This window comes from Copadichromis virginalis, linkage group LG10 (genome assembly GCF_057382275.1).
Source record: "Copadichromis virginalis isolate Kocher_CV1m ecotype Utaka linkage group LG10, C_Virginalis_male_GT1.1, whole genome shotgun sequence".
In the NCBI taxonomy this organism is placed as follows: domain Eukaryota; kingdom Metazoa; phylum Chordata; class Actinopteri; order Cichliformes; family Cichlidae; genus Copadichromis; species Copadichromis virginalis.
The window spans coordinates 26409556-26422960 of NC_140627.1; the positions used below are offsets into that span (position 1 = coordinate 26409556).

Sequence of the window (13405 nt, forward strand, 5' to 3'; positions counted from 1 at the left end):
TCTGCCAGGATCAGGAAGAGCAGGCTTTCTTTGCTGTGTTTGACGGTCATGGAGGTGTTGATGCTGCCATTTATGCAGCCAATCACCTTCACGTGAACTTAGTCCGGCAGGAATCCTTCAGCCAGGACCCCAGCGAGGCGCTCTGCAGAGCCTTCAAACTCACCGACGAACGCTTTGTGAAGAAGGCCTCGCGAGAGGTAACCACATAATCCAAGGACGAAACCATTTAGTAGTATTTACTGCACAGTATTCCTAAACTATGAAGTACTGTTAAGTTTACTCATGGTGAATAACACTATTTATTTATTATATTTATGCTATGAGTATAATTCCAACAGCTAGTCCAATTTTAATAAGAATGAGACAGAGGTGTCTTTCTAAACAGCTCAATGTTGTCAACATTTTTTTCTGCTCGTTTCAAAGTATTTGTGGTGATGCAGCTGCTCTTGAGAACACTGTGACATGTGTCTGTCTGGCAGAACCTACGTTGCGGCACAACAGGGGTGGTGACGTTCCTGCGGGGCCGGACGTTGTACGTGGCCTGGCTTGGAGACTCCCAGGTCATTCTGGTCAGGAGAGGGCAGGTGGTGGAGCTGATGAAACCACATAAACCAGACAGAGAGGTGAGATAACTCAGTCTCCTCATACCTCAGACATGATGAGTCCTTTATGAATTTCTCTGTGGATTGTAGAAACTCTGTTAGCAGCCACGCCTACCTGCTGTTCTGACCTTCTGTTTGTGAGGGGCAGTCAATCAGATGTAAACTTTCTCAAATAGACAGTGGCAAGGATAAGACAAATGACAATAATTTATCAACTTTAATAAAGAGTTGTTTTATACGTTGGTGCATTTTGACTTAGATGGATTTCAGATTAATCATATTTGCACTTGCATTATGTAAAGATCCCGTTACTGTGTTGTGTTGATTTAATCGGCAAAAGTACTGAAGTGTAAAAACGTCGAGTTTCCATTTTACGGCGTTATGTGGCAAAATATTTATTTTCTCTGAGCAGTTGGCAGGCGGTGAGAACTTTCGTAGATTAATAGTTACAGCCAAAAAAATATTCTGGCACCAATAAACTCAGATAAAACAACACATTGTTAATTTACACTTCTTTTAAAAAAAATGAGAACAAATGAGATATAATGTGTTATTTAGTGATATTTTAGGGTGATTTCTGCCAAAGTTTTATATTTCACAACCAAATGTGAGAGCAGTATTATACCACCTGCCTGCTGAGTACCTGAAAGGTGCACGTCGTAGTCAAACAACTGAACTCCCTTAAAAATCTGTATATAGGAAAACTTGTGCTTCATGAGCTTTCCACTTCCTGTTCATTATTGTAATTTGTCGCAAAATTTCCACTCCATTATTGCTCACCATGTGTTTCTTTGTTTAATTCTGCAACAACAATAGTAACACAGGACACCGTCCTCCTTCCTTGCTACATCCCAGCCTGTTTCCAGCATCATTAATCTAGAAACAGCACCAGCATTTCAGATTTTAAGGGCACAGCAGAGGCGGGCAAAGCATTGTGCTTTAGTACTGAGCTTTCTGCTGCAGAATGGCAGCACAAGATGATTCCAATCATTTTGTGTCTGCAGGATGAGAAGCAGAGGATCGAGGCTCTCGGAGGTTGTGTGATCTGGTTCGGCACGTGGAGGGTCAATGGCAGCTTGTCTGTATCCAGAGCGATAGGTAAACTTTTCATGCACATTCTTTTTACTACACAATTCTCATACATTTTTGTAGCTTCATAGATGACCCTTAAACGTGTCACATTGAGTTAATCATAAAGTTTCTCTTTTGAAAAGAGAAATATGTGTAATTGTGGGCAGACTGTGGGCAGGTTGTGGGTGGTACCCTTCTTGAAAACTGCTCATCCAAAAAGAACGACAGAAGTCATTTGCTATAGAAAAGACAAAAAACAAATATAAAATGACATTAAAACACATCCGTAAAAGCATATCCAAGTTTAGCAGCTTACACGTTTACCTGGCAAGGAAAAGACTCCCTGGTTCAGACCGAGGAATACAGACAAATCCCTTTAAGGTTTTGAGTCAGGAAGTAAAAAAAATCGACCAATCAAATATGCAGAGCTACCTTTTGTGGTGACCCTTTGTGAATAAGGGAGCAGCCAAAAATAGCTTCCTTACAGAAAAATTGATCCAGCTATCTTTTTGAGAACCAGACTTAGTTTTAGAGCTGCAGAGTGAGGGAAAGGAAAAGTTGCACCTAACCCTAATGTATCGGTTCACTCTTATTTTTTTCACATCCCTTCAAGAACTAACATGAGAGTTAAAGATTTCCTTTAGGGTTAAAGTTACAATTTAACCCTAAAACAGAGTTAGATTTAAGGTAGGGTGTTAAATGTAAGAGTACAGAGAACTTTAACACCCCCACCCCACCCCCACCCCACCCCAACATTTAAAGCAGCACATGTACATATGCTAATCCCACTATTAGAAAGCAGTTATTATAAATATAATGTTATTATTTTAGATAATTTCCTACTAGATTCCTTTTCCTGATTCATGAGATGTTCCTGGATGTTTTTACCTTAGTCTGAGCAGATCCTCACAGATTAAACTGTTACCTGTGTTGACAGGTGACTCTGAGCACAAACCCTACATCTGTGGCGACGCAGACCATGGCATCTTCCCATTGGATGGTTCAGAAGACTACCTGATTCTGGCCTGCGATGGCTTCTGGGACACGGTGAATCCAGATGAGGCGGTGCGCGTGGTCAGCGATCATCTCCAGGAGAACGCTGGGGACACCACCATGGTAGCTCATAAGCTGGTGGCCTCAGCCCGGGATGCGGGCTCTAGCGATAATATCACTGTCATAGTGGTCTTCTTGCGGGACCCTCGCTCGCCACCACCCACCAGCACCGAGGAAGAGGAGGAGGGTGTGGTGGAGGGAGAGGTGGCGGACGAGGAGGAGGTAGCAGAGGTGGAGGAGGAGGAGCAAGAAGAGGAGGAGCATGAGGAGGAAGATGAAGCGGTCAGGGTAGAGCGTGATGGCGGAGAGGGAGGAAGCAATGCGGACAATGGGGGGAAGAGCCGTGGAGGCTGGCCCCTGCAGCAGTGCTCAGCGCCCGCTGACCTTGGCTACGAAGACCGAACTGACTCGTTCACGGACAGAACTAGCCTCAGCCTGCTGGGGCCATCGCTGGAGGGCCGCATCTCGCTGACCTGCGGCTCTTTCGGCCTTAGCCCCGACCTCTTTGCCGCCTCTCACATCTTCCGAGAACGCGCACTGAGGCGCAGGTCCTGTGTCCCTCTTCAGGAGTCCAGCATCTCTAGCTTCACGGACCCACTGTGGCCCCACACAGCCATGCTGTTAGGCCAGGCAGTGAGGCGAAGCCGCAAGCTCGGTTATGGTAGTCGCCGGTGGGGGCGGAGGTTGCCAAGCAGATCCAGGGAGCTGCTAGGCCTGTTACCATCTGGCCCCCTGCTGCCCCACATGCAGCGCTACTCCAACCAGAAATCCGAAGTGGCAGTGCCTCAACTGCCCCATGATGCCACCATCTGAAGAGGTGACCCAGACCAAACCATCTCCTTCAACCCTCCTTCCTGCCCCGCAGTCCACCCATCCACCTTTGCCTTCAACAACACGTCAACATGTCTTTCTTTGATAGTTGGTAGTTGTAGCTCCTGCAGTTGTTATGTGATTATTGAATCTCTGTCAGAGGAGTGGTGCTCTCTGTCCTAAGCTGAAATGTTTCCAATTGTAAGTTGGCCCATTAACACAAGCCCCACTCCTCAATGCTGTAGGTAAAGCTCATAACTGCATTCTCCATTGGGACCACTGACCAGTCAAAATGAAGCCAGAGCTGGAAGTGCAGGTTAATAAGATGTGTTCAGACTGAAGGACACAGCTTACCGTAGGTACCTTACATAAAGTTTACGTCTGAGTATTTCATTAACGAGGATATAAGTGAAGATTTAAAGGCAAATAACAGAAAGAACTGGACACCAGAAACATTTAGAAGCAGTTTTGTTGATGAGAAACATATTCAGTCTGAACACATTTAAGATTAATTTATGTGCTTGGTCGCTCTGCAGACTATTTTGAAGAGACCATTTTAAAAAGAAAGAAGATGCAACACAGAAAAGATTAAATCTGGTACTTGAAGAAGGAAAAACTGAGGATGAAATAAAGAAAAAATTGCTCGGCTTGGTCAAAAGTATGTGGACAAAAGTATCATGTACTGCAGGGATCTGATCCCTTTTAGCCATCTTTACCGTCATTTCTTGTTACTCTCTTGTTACAATATATAAAATGTATAAGCCACCACCAAACTACTTTTGCTGGTTTGCTCATTCGCACAAAGTGGACAGACGGGGGGGGGGAGTCAAATCTATCTCCGTAGCTCTAACTGAACTTCATGCTTTTAAGTGTAATCATCCACAGACTGTTTTTTTTTTTTTTTTTTTTAATTCTGCATCTCACTGTGCAGTCATACCCAGGTATAAATGCACGGCGAGGTGTCACATATCATCTTTTCTTCTGAGTAAGCTACTGAGAATGTCGAGCGACCCAGCATTAAATTAAGCTCTAATAGCGCAGCCTGCCTCTCTGTCTCCTCAACAATCCCTCGGTGGCAGATGAATAACATTCGTAAACGGAGGCCGGAACAATTGTTGCTCCTGGTTTCTCGGACTGGAAGCACACACTGTTCTGCCCCCTCCAATTCAGTCAATGACCCAGCCATTATCCAGCCACATTTGTCTACAGATAAAAGCACTTAGCACCGGATTATAAAAGATTAGCAGTCACTTACCTGAATAAATTCTTCATGTAGTCCAGATGGTGATATGCTCCTGAGATAATGGGGTTTTTAGAGCGGGTTTTTAAAAACAAAAAACAAAAAAACAATTTCATCATAGTTTTGGTTGTTTTTGTTTTTTACAGAAAACCCAGTGAAGAAAAGCATTTTTCCCACAGGTATTCCATACCTTCCATATTACTGAGTTACTGAGCTCCATGTCCTTTATGCACACCCAGTCACTCATTGTTTCCTATCACCATTAAAGACAAGTCTGGCTTGTGCGTTCAGCCCAGTCATATCACGAGGCTCTAACAGCAAAAGAGATTAACATTTTTATTTTGCCAAAATAAAAGTATGGATACCACTCTCACATCTGTCTGATAAATATGAAGCTATTACCAGCAGCTGATTGGCTCAGCTTACTGATGCTTACTTATGGATAACACCGATATCTATCACCGCTATGTCTATCAAGATAGGATGACCATGCAATATTTTCCAGCTGTATTATTTATTAATTCAGAGAAACAGGAAATTTTCTAAACGTTTTTAATAAGGTGGGGTCTGATACAAGTTTTTCTAGACTGTAACGTTAATATTTTGCTACCTTTCGGCAGACTATTATGTTACTACCCAACAAACATATTACATAATTCCACGTTGTTACATTTTGTCATAAGAACTTGGTAAGTTTGTATGCTTCTCTTGTAGCAAAATAACCAGACTATTTTGCAACGTTATAGTAACATTATAGAAAAATGTGGAGGTGATGTCATACATGTGAGGTACATTATAATGTTTTATAATGCTGCTTTGACTGGGCTTTCTCTTTTATGTTAGTATTGTGTCATTTTTAAATGTCGAGCAAATGTAAGAGACCAGGAGGAGGCGTTGCCGCTACACTGCCCCAAACAGATTTTGTTGTAGGGTACCTGCTTCCAGTCTTCACGCTAAGCTAAGCTAATTGACATCTGGTTTGCAGTGGCTTCTTGTTTAACTAAGTATACAGATGTGGGAGTGGTTTCAACTTCTCATGAAGAAAGCGACCCAGCCAGTGTCCCCAAAAGTTAGGAGCCTAAGAGACAGCTATCAAAATGTAAATAAAGAATCACTGCATAACAGTATATCATCTACATTACATAGTGCAGCTACTACTGTGCATTCACATCCTCCTTAGATGGTCCCAGTTGGGAAAATTGTTCTTCCAACTTCCGCTGTTCATGTAGCCTATAGCATTTAATGTGAAAACAACATGAGTGCTACAAAGAAGACATGTTGTATTTTCTTACTAAGTGCTTTAAAAAGTACACACATATTCATAGCTATAATGAATTAATATGGATTTACCTGACTTGTTATCCAAAGTTATGGCAAATTAATAAAGAAAACATTTCCAAAATTAATTTTCATCACAAATGTGTATGAAAATGTGAATTTGCACCACTAATCAAAGATTTCTCAGTATAAGCCAAACACTTTGTTTCATTTGTCTCGTAGCAACATTTTTGCAGACATTCAGAGTTGTTGTAACTTCAGGGCATGTTTTGCAGTTGGTAGCTAATTTTTCCAATTCCTTTCAACACCACATGAATAGACAAATAGCTGCCACTGTCAGAGAAATCCACTGTGGCTGACTCCCATGGCTTCACAGAGCCTTTATAATTGGATCTGATCTAGATTCTGCAATGGACAGGCCCTCTGTGCTGTCCAACAGGCTCACTTCAGGTATCTTATCAGGCCATAGAAATCTTCAGTTTTTATACCACTTTGCCTGAATTCCTCACATTTATGTTTGTTTTTTCATGTCTTATCCCAAATATCCACTCAGTACAGATCCTATAAACAATAATTCATAATCATAAATACCAAGCAACCATGTAGCCATCAAACAATAATCCTCTGACTGACTTTATGTGATAATACTACAAAGACAGTTTTTTTCATATTGGACTCATTAATCCCTTTCTAATGACACTAATAACACTTAAACCCAATATAATCTCACTTTGCATTAAATATATTACCTTTTGTATTTCACCATACTCTATGGCTATAATCTAATATTACTGAAAATTTACTCTGAAAAATATTTACCTTTATACAGAAGCGTGCACTAATCTGATTGATTCCTGGCCAACAAACTTTAGTTCAAACAACAGCTGTGGTTAGTATTTTTATGGGGTCATTCAATTTTGAAACAAAAACCTTGTAAAAGGTTCTCAAATATACCCTCATAACTAGCTAAAAACAAGAAGTTTACCATCCTCTACAGCTACTGAGAATGCTAACTTTTTCACAAAAGAAAATTATTTTTGTACTGAGGGCAAAGTTAATTAGCTCCAACAAAAATCCTGTAAAGCGTTAAAAGTAAAAGGTATTTTGATGCAACCCTCTTTAAAGCTTGGGGGAAAAAACACATGGAATCAGTATAAATCCTATCTGACATTCAGCTGTTAATATTGGACTTTTAATGTTAGCCCACATGAGAGAAGGCTCGCATCAGGGCTAACCAGTGTTTGGTGATTTTAATGTTTTTAGTGGCCGTGTTTTAAGACCACTCAGCAAAGACTTTAAAGGGGGTAAAGTGGGTATTTATGTTGAATCATTATCTAAATTATCTTAAGACATTAAAAATCACCTGTAAACCCTGATTTAAAAAAAACTTTAAAACGTTTGTTGATTTTTGCCACAAAAATGGGATTTTTGTTCTCCATTAGCCACCATTGTTTCTGTTTCTCCCACATACTCTGGATTAATTTAATGCCATCTGTCTCTTAGTCTGCTTTAATACTAGTAAACTAGTTATCCAGCTGAGCAGATATATAAAAAAGGTGGCGCACCTATATATTTTTTACATATTCGCCATGCTTTATTTGTTATTAAAGTCCAACTTCAAATCCAGATTATCAAGGGTAACCAAACGAAACAATAGCCAGCGAGATTGCAGCTATTTAATGAGGTTACAATACGAGCAAGTGCACAGACAATATAAAAGATGGATGTAGCCACCATGACGTTACGAAGCCTTAGGCGGAACTTTTTCAGTGTTTTGAAACTCGATGCGACAACTGATCAATCAGAACTTGTTAGCCAGTGAGTATACCCTGGATAATTCTCCTTTCTGACAATTAACAAAGTGGACCTGACGGTTTATTTGATATGACCTGAAACTCTGAGCTATATTTTTCCATAGGCTTCTCTAGGGCCAGAAGTCCTTTTGCAGCCAGAGAAGTCACCTCCTGGTGCCCTTTAAAAAAATGTATCTTGAAGGCACTTCCATGCTGGCTTCAGTTTTCAGGCCTGGAAGCTACACCCATTTTTTCATTGTCTATGCTAGCATACAGAAGCCCATTTTGAAGATGTAAGCCACCTGTACCCCCTCCTCCAACCCTCCAGCCTGTGAGTCCATGCACTGGTCCAAGAGGCCTGCTCACCATGGGATTACTTACCTTTGTTTCTTGTGTTTTGAGGTTTGGAAAGGCTAAAAATCTGGCTGCTACGCTTTTGTGTGGACATATTAATTCTTCCTGTAACACTGTACCTCCACTCTTTCCAAATGTTAGTGATAACCTGGATCTGTAAACAGTTCATCCACTTTCACTGGCTGACAAAACACCCAGCATCACTAACCCTGTTGCTGTTGTCTCCTGTAACCATCCTGTGGACTGAATAGTGACGAGCACGAGCAGAATGTACCTCATGTCCCAGAATGTCCTGACAGACTTGGTGAAGAGGGTCAACATGAGGTGTTTACTTTGTTTTTGTTTTTGTGAGGGTAAGAATAGTTTTTTGAGGAATGTACCGTCCAGACACTCAACAAACTACAGCCACTGGATCGCATTTTGTGGGACTGTATCTGCAGTGTTTGTCTCCAGAAGCGTGAAGACGATAGGCAACCAAGGAAATCAAGTCATTCTAAAAAAATCACTTAGGAATGGATGTGTGTATATTATGAGTAATGTGAGTTAATTGGGTGCTGGAGGAGTGTACATATAATAATTCTGTCTTGTAAATCAATGGTTTTAGTCCATCAGCTGGTGAGATATCTACTTGAAAAAGTCATGAAAACATACATTAAATTATTGGCTTAATCTTCTGCAATAGCTTTGATTTTTTTTATTAGTATCAGCCTTAAAAAATGCCAGTCATATCAGTAGGTTTGCGTTACAAACACAACCATTTTAGCTCAAAGATTAGAGCTTTCACAAAGCCTCGAACTCCGGGGAAGCAGAGCCGCCATTGGGTGACAGGGTCTTGTTATAATGATAGACATATGACAATGTTGGAAATACATTACAGGGTTACCTTGGCAACTGGAGCTTGGACTATCCACCAGCTGTTAGCTAAAAAGGCATGGGTGTGCGTCCACAAGCGACTCGCCTATAATTCCCAGCCAAAATCCTGCAAATGCATTGACAGGTTCCCAGATTATTGCCGAACATCTCTGATCCAAATTATGTCACTAACACCAAAAGGCAGCGTCCATTTCTATTATATTTTGTTTACTGCAGGGGAGCACAGTGGAGCAGTGGTGCAGTGAGGACAATGAGACAGTCCTGGGTTCAAGCCCATGAGCCGGCTGGGGTTTTCTCTGTGCCTCAGCTTCCCGTCACAAAGACATGTACGTTAGGTTAATAAACTACCTGTCAGGGTGTACCCTGCTTCTCACCATGATGGCTGGGATTGGCTCCGGTCCCACTGTGTGACACTGAATTGGATAACTGGAAGATGGACAGATGGATGGTAGTGATAGAGGGGAAATCATGGGTCCACCAAAGTTGTTAGGGTTCATCCTCTGGAAAGCATGAATTTCTGAACAAACTGTGGAAAAATAGCAGTAATACTATCAGAGATCAGTTGTTAGTCAAAATACAAATGCATGGAAGTGATGCAATGGTCTGTACAAGACCATACAAAAAGGAACAATCGCACCATTATTCACTACTTAATGATTTTTGCATTAAAGAAATGGTCCAGATATTCTCAATTAAGAATTAATAACTCTCCTAGGAGTTATTAATAACTCTCCTAGGAGTTATTAATTCTCAATTAATAACTCCTAGGAGAGACTCGAAAATTTCATTTTATTTACATTCATTTCTCTAATGCTTAGTTTAATACAGTTTTACTTTGGTTTAGGGTTGAAATATTGGACTATGGTGACATATCTGTCTCTTGAGTGAGCCGCTCACAGCCTGAATACATTTCAGATGCATTATTTTAGATCCTGAACCCATATCTGTTCAAGCAGAGAAACACTAAATATCCAGCAAACACACAGTCTGCACCATCTACTCCAACATAAAATTGTATTACATTAAGTTTGATGGTTTTTCATTAGAACGAGATCTCCTTTGATGTTAAGAGGTTTTGATATTTGGTGGCAGTTCTGCTCTGCTATAGGAAACTGCTGTGTGCACACTGACACTCTGAAGCTCGTTTTACTTGTGCCCACTCCAGCTTTGCAGTGCAGTTGTAGTTTTCGGTGTCCTGTTGTTCAGTTTTTCAAACCGTGACAGCTCTCAGTGACCAGGAATCCCCGCTGGCTGCATTCATGTGAATACAGTGTTACCCATCATACTGAAAAACCACAGAAGTTGTCACTGTATAAGCAAAGAAAGCATTTGCCATCATTCCCTGTGGTAAATCCTCCACTTTAGATCGAGAAACCCTACACTCCCGACCCGCTCACACTCTGCTTGCTCTTAATAAGTTCCTCCGAGTCGGACGTGTCCCCGCTCTCATGATGAAAGCAAGCAGAGGTTCGGCTCTGCTCTCCCATGATCACCGTCCAACTATAGGGCCCTCTGTGAATCTGCACTGTGTCTATGTACACAAAAGCTTTTTCTTTTACTCTGTAAGCAATAATGACATTGCATTAAAGGCTCTCTGTGGGTTTGTCTTCTGCTGAAGGATGCAACAAAATACAGTTGTGTTAAGCCATACTTGAAAGGGCATAATGGGCGAGTCCATGAAGTCCGTTTCCCATTCATTTTATCTGCAGATGAGTCCTAATATGTCTCAGATCAGCTTTAGCATTAGATAGAAGAATGAATGTGAAGCTTTCTTCTATAAAAACAAAAAAAAAGGAGCTGGGATAAAAGAGGCAGGATGTTTAAACTTGTATAAGCCATCTGTGTGCGTTAGAAAAGGAGTCCGGACTTCTGAGACCTATGCACTGCTCAAATGTAGACCAGTGGATATGTGGTGAGTTGGGAGTAGGGCTGAGAGTGAGAGCCTCTCCCCTTCTTGTCCTCCAGGCTTGAAGACAAACCCCATGATTGGCACTTCTTCAACATGCAGGTTAGGTAAAGAAAAAATTATAATAATAATAAAAAAAAATGTAAAACACACACTGAGTACCTGTATTATCTGTGTTCCTGTAGTATATAAATATGTGTATTGTAACTGGTGACTAATTATGTATATAAAGATTAGACCAAGTCTCTGGCTGATGCTTTTTCTTTAACTGTGACTGTCTGACATCGCATAAAAGACTGTCGGCTGATGCGTTCTCATTTAATTTATTGAATCTAATAGCTGTGAAGCATTTGCATCAATAGGACCGTCTGCAGGCATGTTTTTGGGAATAAATGTTAACATTTGGCAAGTAAAATTATCAACTACCTACAAAATATTGCTATTTAAGTAATTATTATATAATTTTTTCTTTGCCTTCATTTTTTCACATTTTGTCTGGTTTGGCCCACCAGAAAAAACACCAGGTTGGTTTTAAAAATACATCTATAGAAGATACTTTCGTTGGTAATTAGACACATAACAGGTTTATAGATTCACTAACTGATCAAATTTTATTATTATATGATGCTTAAAACATTATACCCATCCCAAATGGGCTTACAAGACACCTATGATAATTAACCAGAACTAGAGTATCACAATAACCTATAAGTTGCCCTATAAACAACCTTGAATCAAAACATTTCTGGGTTTAAAGATTTTAACAAAGATTAAATAAATGAGAACGGCACAAAATAAAGTTTAATTCATGCGCAGCTTCTTATTCACATAATTAAATTCAATTTTTATTTATAAAGCGCCAAATCACAACAAAAGTCGCCTCAAGGCGCTTCATAGGTACAGAGAAAAACCCAACAATCATATGACCCCCTATGAGCAAGCACTTTGGCGACAGTGGGAAGGAAAAACTCCCTTTTAACAGGAAGAAACCTCCAGCAGAACCAGGCTCAGGGAGGGGCGGGGCCATCTGCTGTGACTGGTTGGGGTGAGAGAAGGAAGACAGGATAAAAGACATGCTGTGGAAGAGAGACAGAGGTTAATAACAGATATGATTCAATGCAGAGAGGTCTATTAACACATAGTGAGTATAAAGGTGACTGGAAAGGAAAAACTCAATGCATCATGGGAATCCCCCAGCAGCCAACGTCTATTGCAGCATAACAAAGAGAGGATTCAGGGTCAGCTGGTCCAGCCCTAACTATATGCTTTAGCAAAAAGTAAAGTTTTAAGCCTAATCTTAAAAGTAGGGATAGTGTCTGTCTCCCGAATCCAAACTGGAAGCTGGTTCCACAGAAGAGGGGCCTGAAAACTGAAGGCTTTGCCTCTCATTCTACTTTTAAATACTCTAGGAACAACAAGTAGGCCTGCAGTGCGAGAGCGAAGTGCTCTAATAGGGTGATATGGTACTACAAGGTCATTAAGATAAGATGGGGCCTGATTATTTAAGACCTTGTATGTGAGGAGCAAGATTTTAAATTCAATTCTGGATTTAACAGGAAGCCAATGAAGGGAAGCCAAAACAGGAGAAATCTGCTCTCTCTTTCTAGTCCCTGTCAGGACTCTTGCTGCAGCATTTTGGATTAGCTGAAGGCTTTTCAGCGAGTTTTTTGGACATCCTGATAATAATGAATTACAGTAGTCCAGCCTGGAAGTAATAAATGCATGAACTTGATTTCAGCGTTGTCAGGATATTTCTAACTTTAGAGATGTTGTGCAAATGGAAGAAAGCAGTCTTACATACTGTATTTGTTTAATATGTGTGTTGAAGGACATGTCCTGGTCAAAAACAACTCCAAGGTTCCTCACAGTGTTACTGGAGGCCAAGGTAATGCCATCCAGAGTAAGAATCTGGTTAGATACCATATTTCTAAGCTTTTCAGGGCCGAGTACAATAACTTCAGTTTTATCTGAATTAAGAAGCAGAAAGTTAGCGGCCATCCAGGTCTTCATGTCTTTAAGACATTCCTGCAGTTTAACTAAATGGTGTGTGTTATCTGGCTTCATGGACCGATAGAGCTGGGTGTCATCTGCATAGCAGTGAAAATGTATGCTATGTCTTCTAATGATACTGCCTAGGGGAAGGATGTATAATGTAAATAGAAATGGCCCTAGCACCGAACCCTGTGGAACACCATAACTGACCTTAGTGTGTGAAGAGGACTCTCCATTTACATGTACAAATTGGTGTCTATTAGATAGATATGATACAAACCACTGCAGCGCAGTACCTGTAATACCTACAGCATGTTCTAATCGCTTTAATAGGATATTATGGTCAACGGTATTGAACGCTGCACTGAGGTCTAGCAGGACAAGCACAGAGATGAGTCCACTGTCAGAGGCCATAAGAAGATCATTTGTAACC

At 40.8% G+C, this 13405-nt stretch overlaps 1 protein-coding gene across 3 annotated transcripts in view; it reads left to right on the forward strand.

The window, feature by feature from the left end:
- Positions 1–11223, forward strand: part of ppm1e (protein phosphatase, Mg2+/Mn2+ dependent, 1E) — a 59396-nt gene extending 48173 nt beyond the window's left edge. For all 3 annotated transcript variants that reach the window (XM_085470876.1, XM_085470877.1, XM_085470878.1), the window contains exons 5-8: positions 9–197; positions 480–623; positions 1607–1700; positions 2611–11223. In XM_085470876.1, coding sequence (XP_085327002.1) covers positions 9–197; positions 480–623; positions 1607–1700; positions 2611–3539 — 1356 coding nt within the window. In that variant the 3' untranslated portion in view covers positions 3540–11223. The remainder of the gene's footprint in view (positions 1–8; positions 198–479; positions 624–1606; positions 1701–2610) is intronic.
- Positions 11224–13405: the final 2182 nt, after the last annotated feature.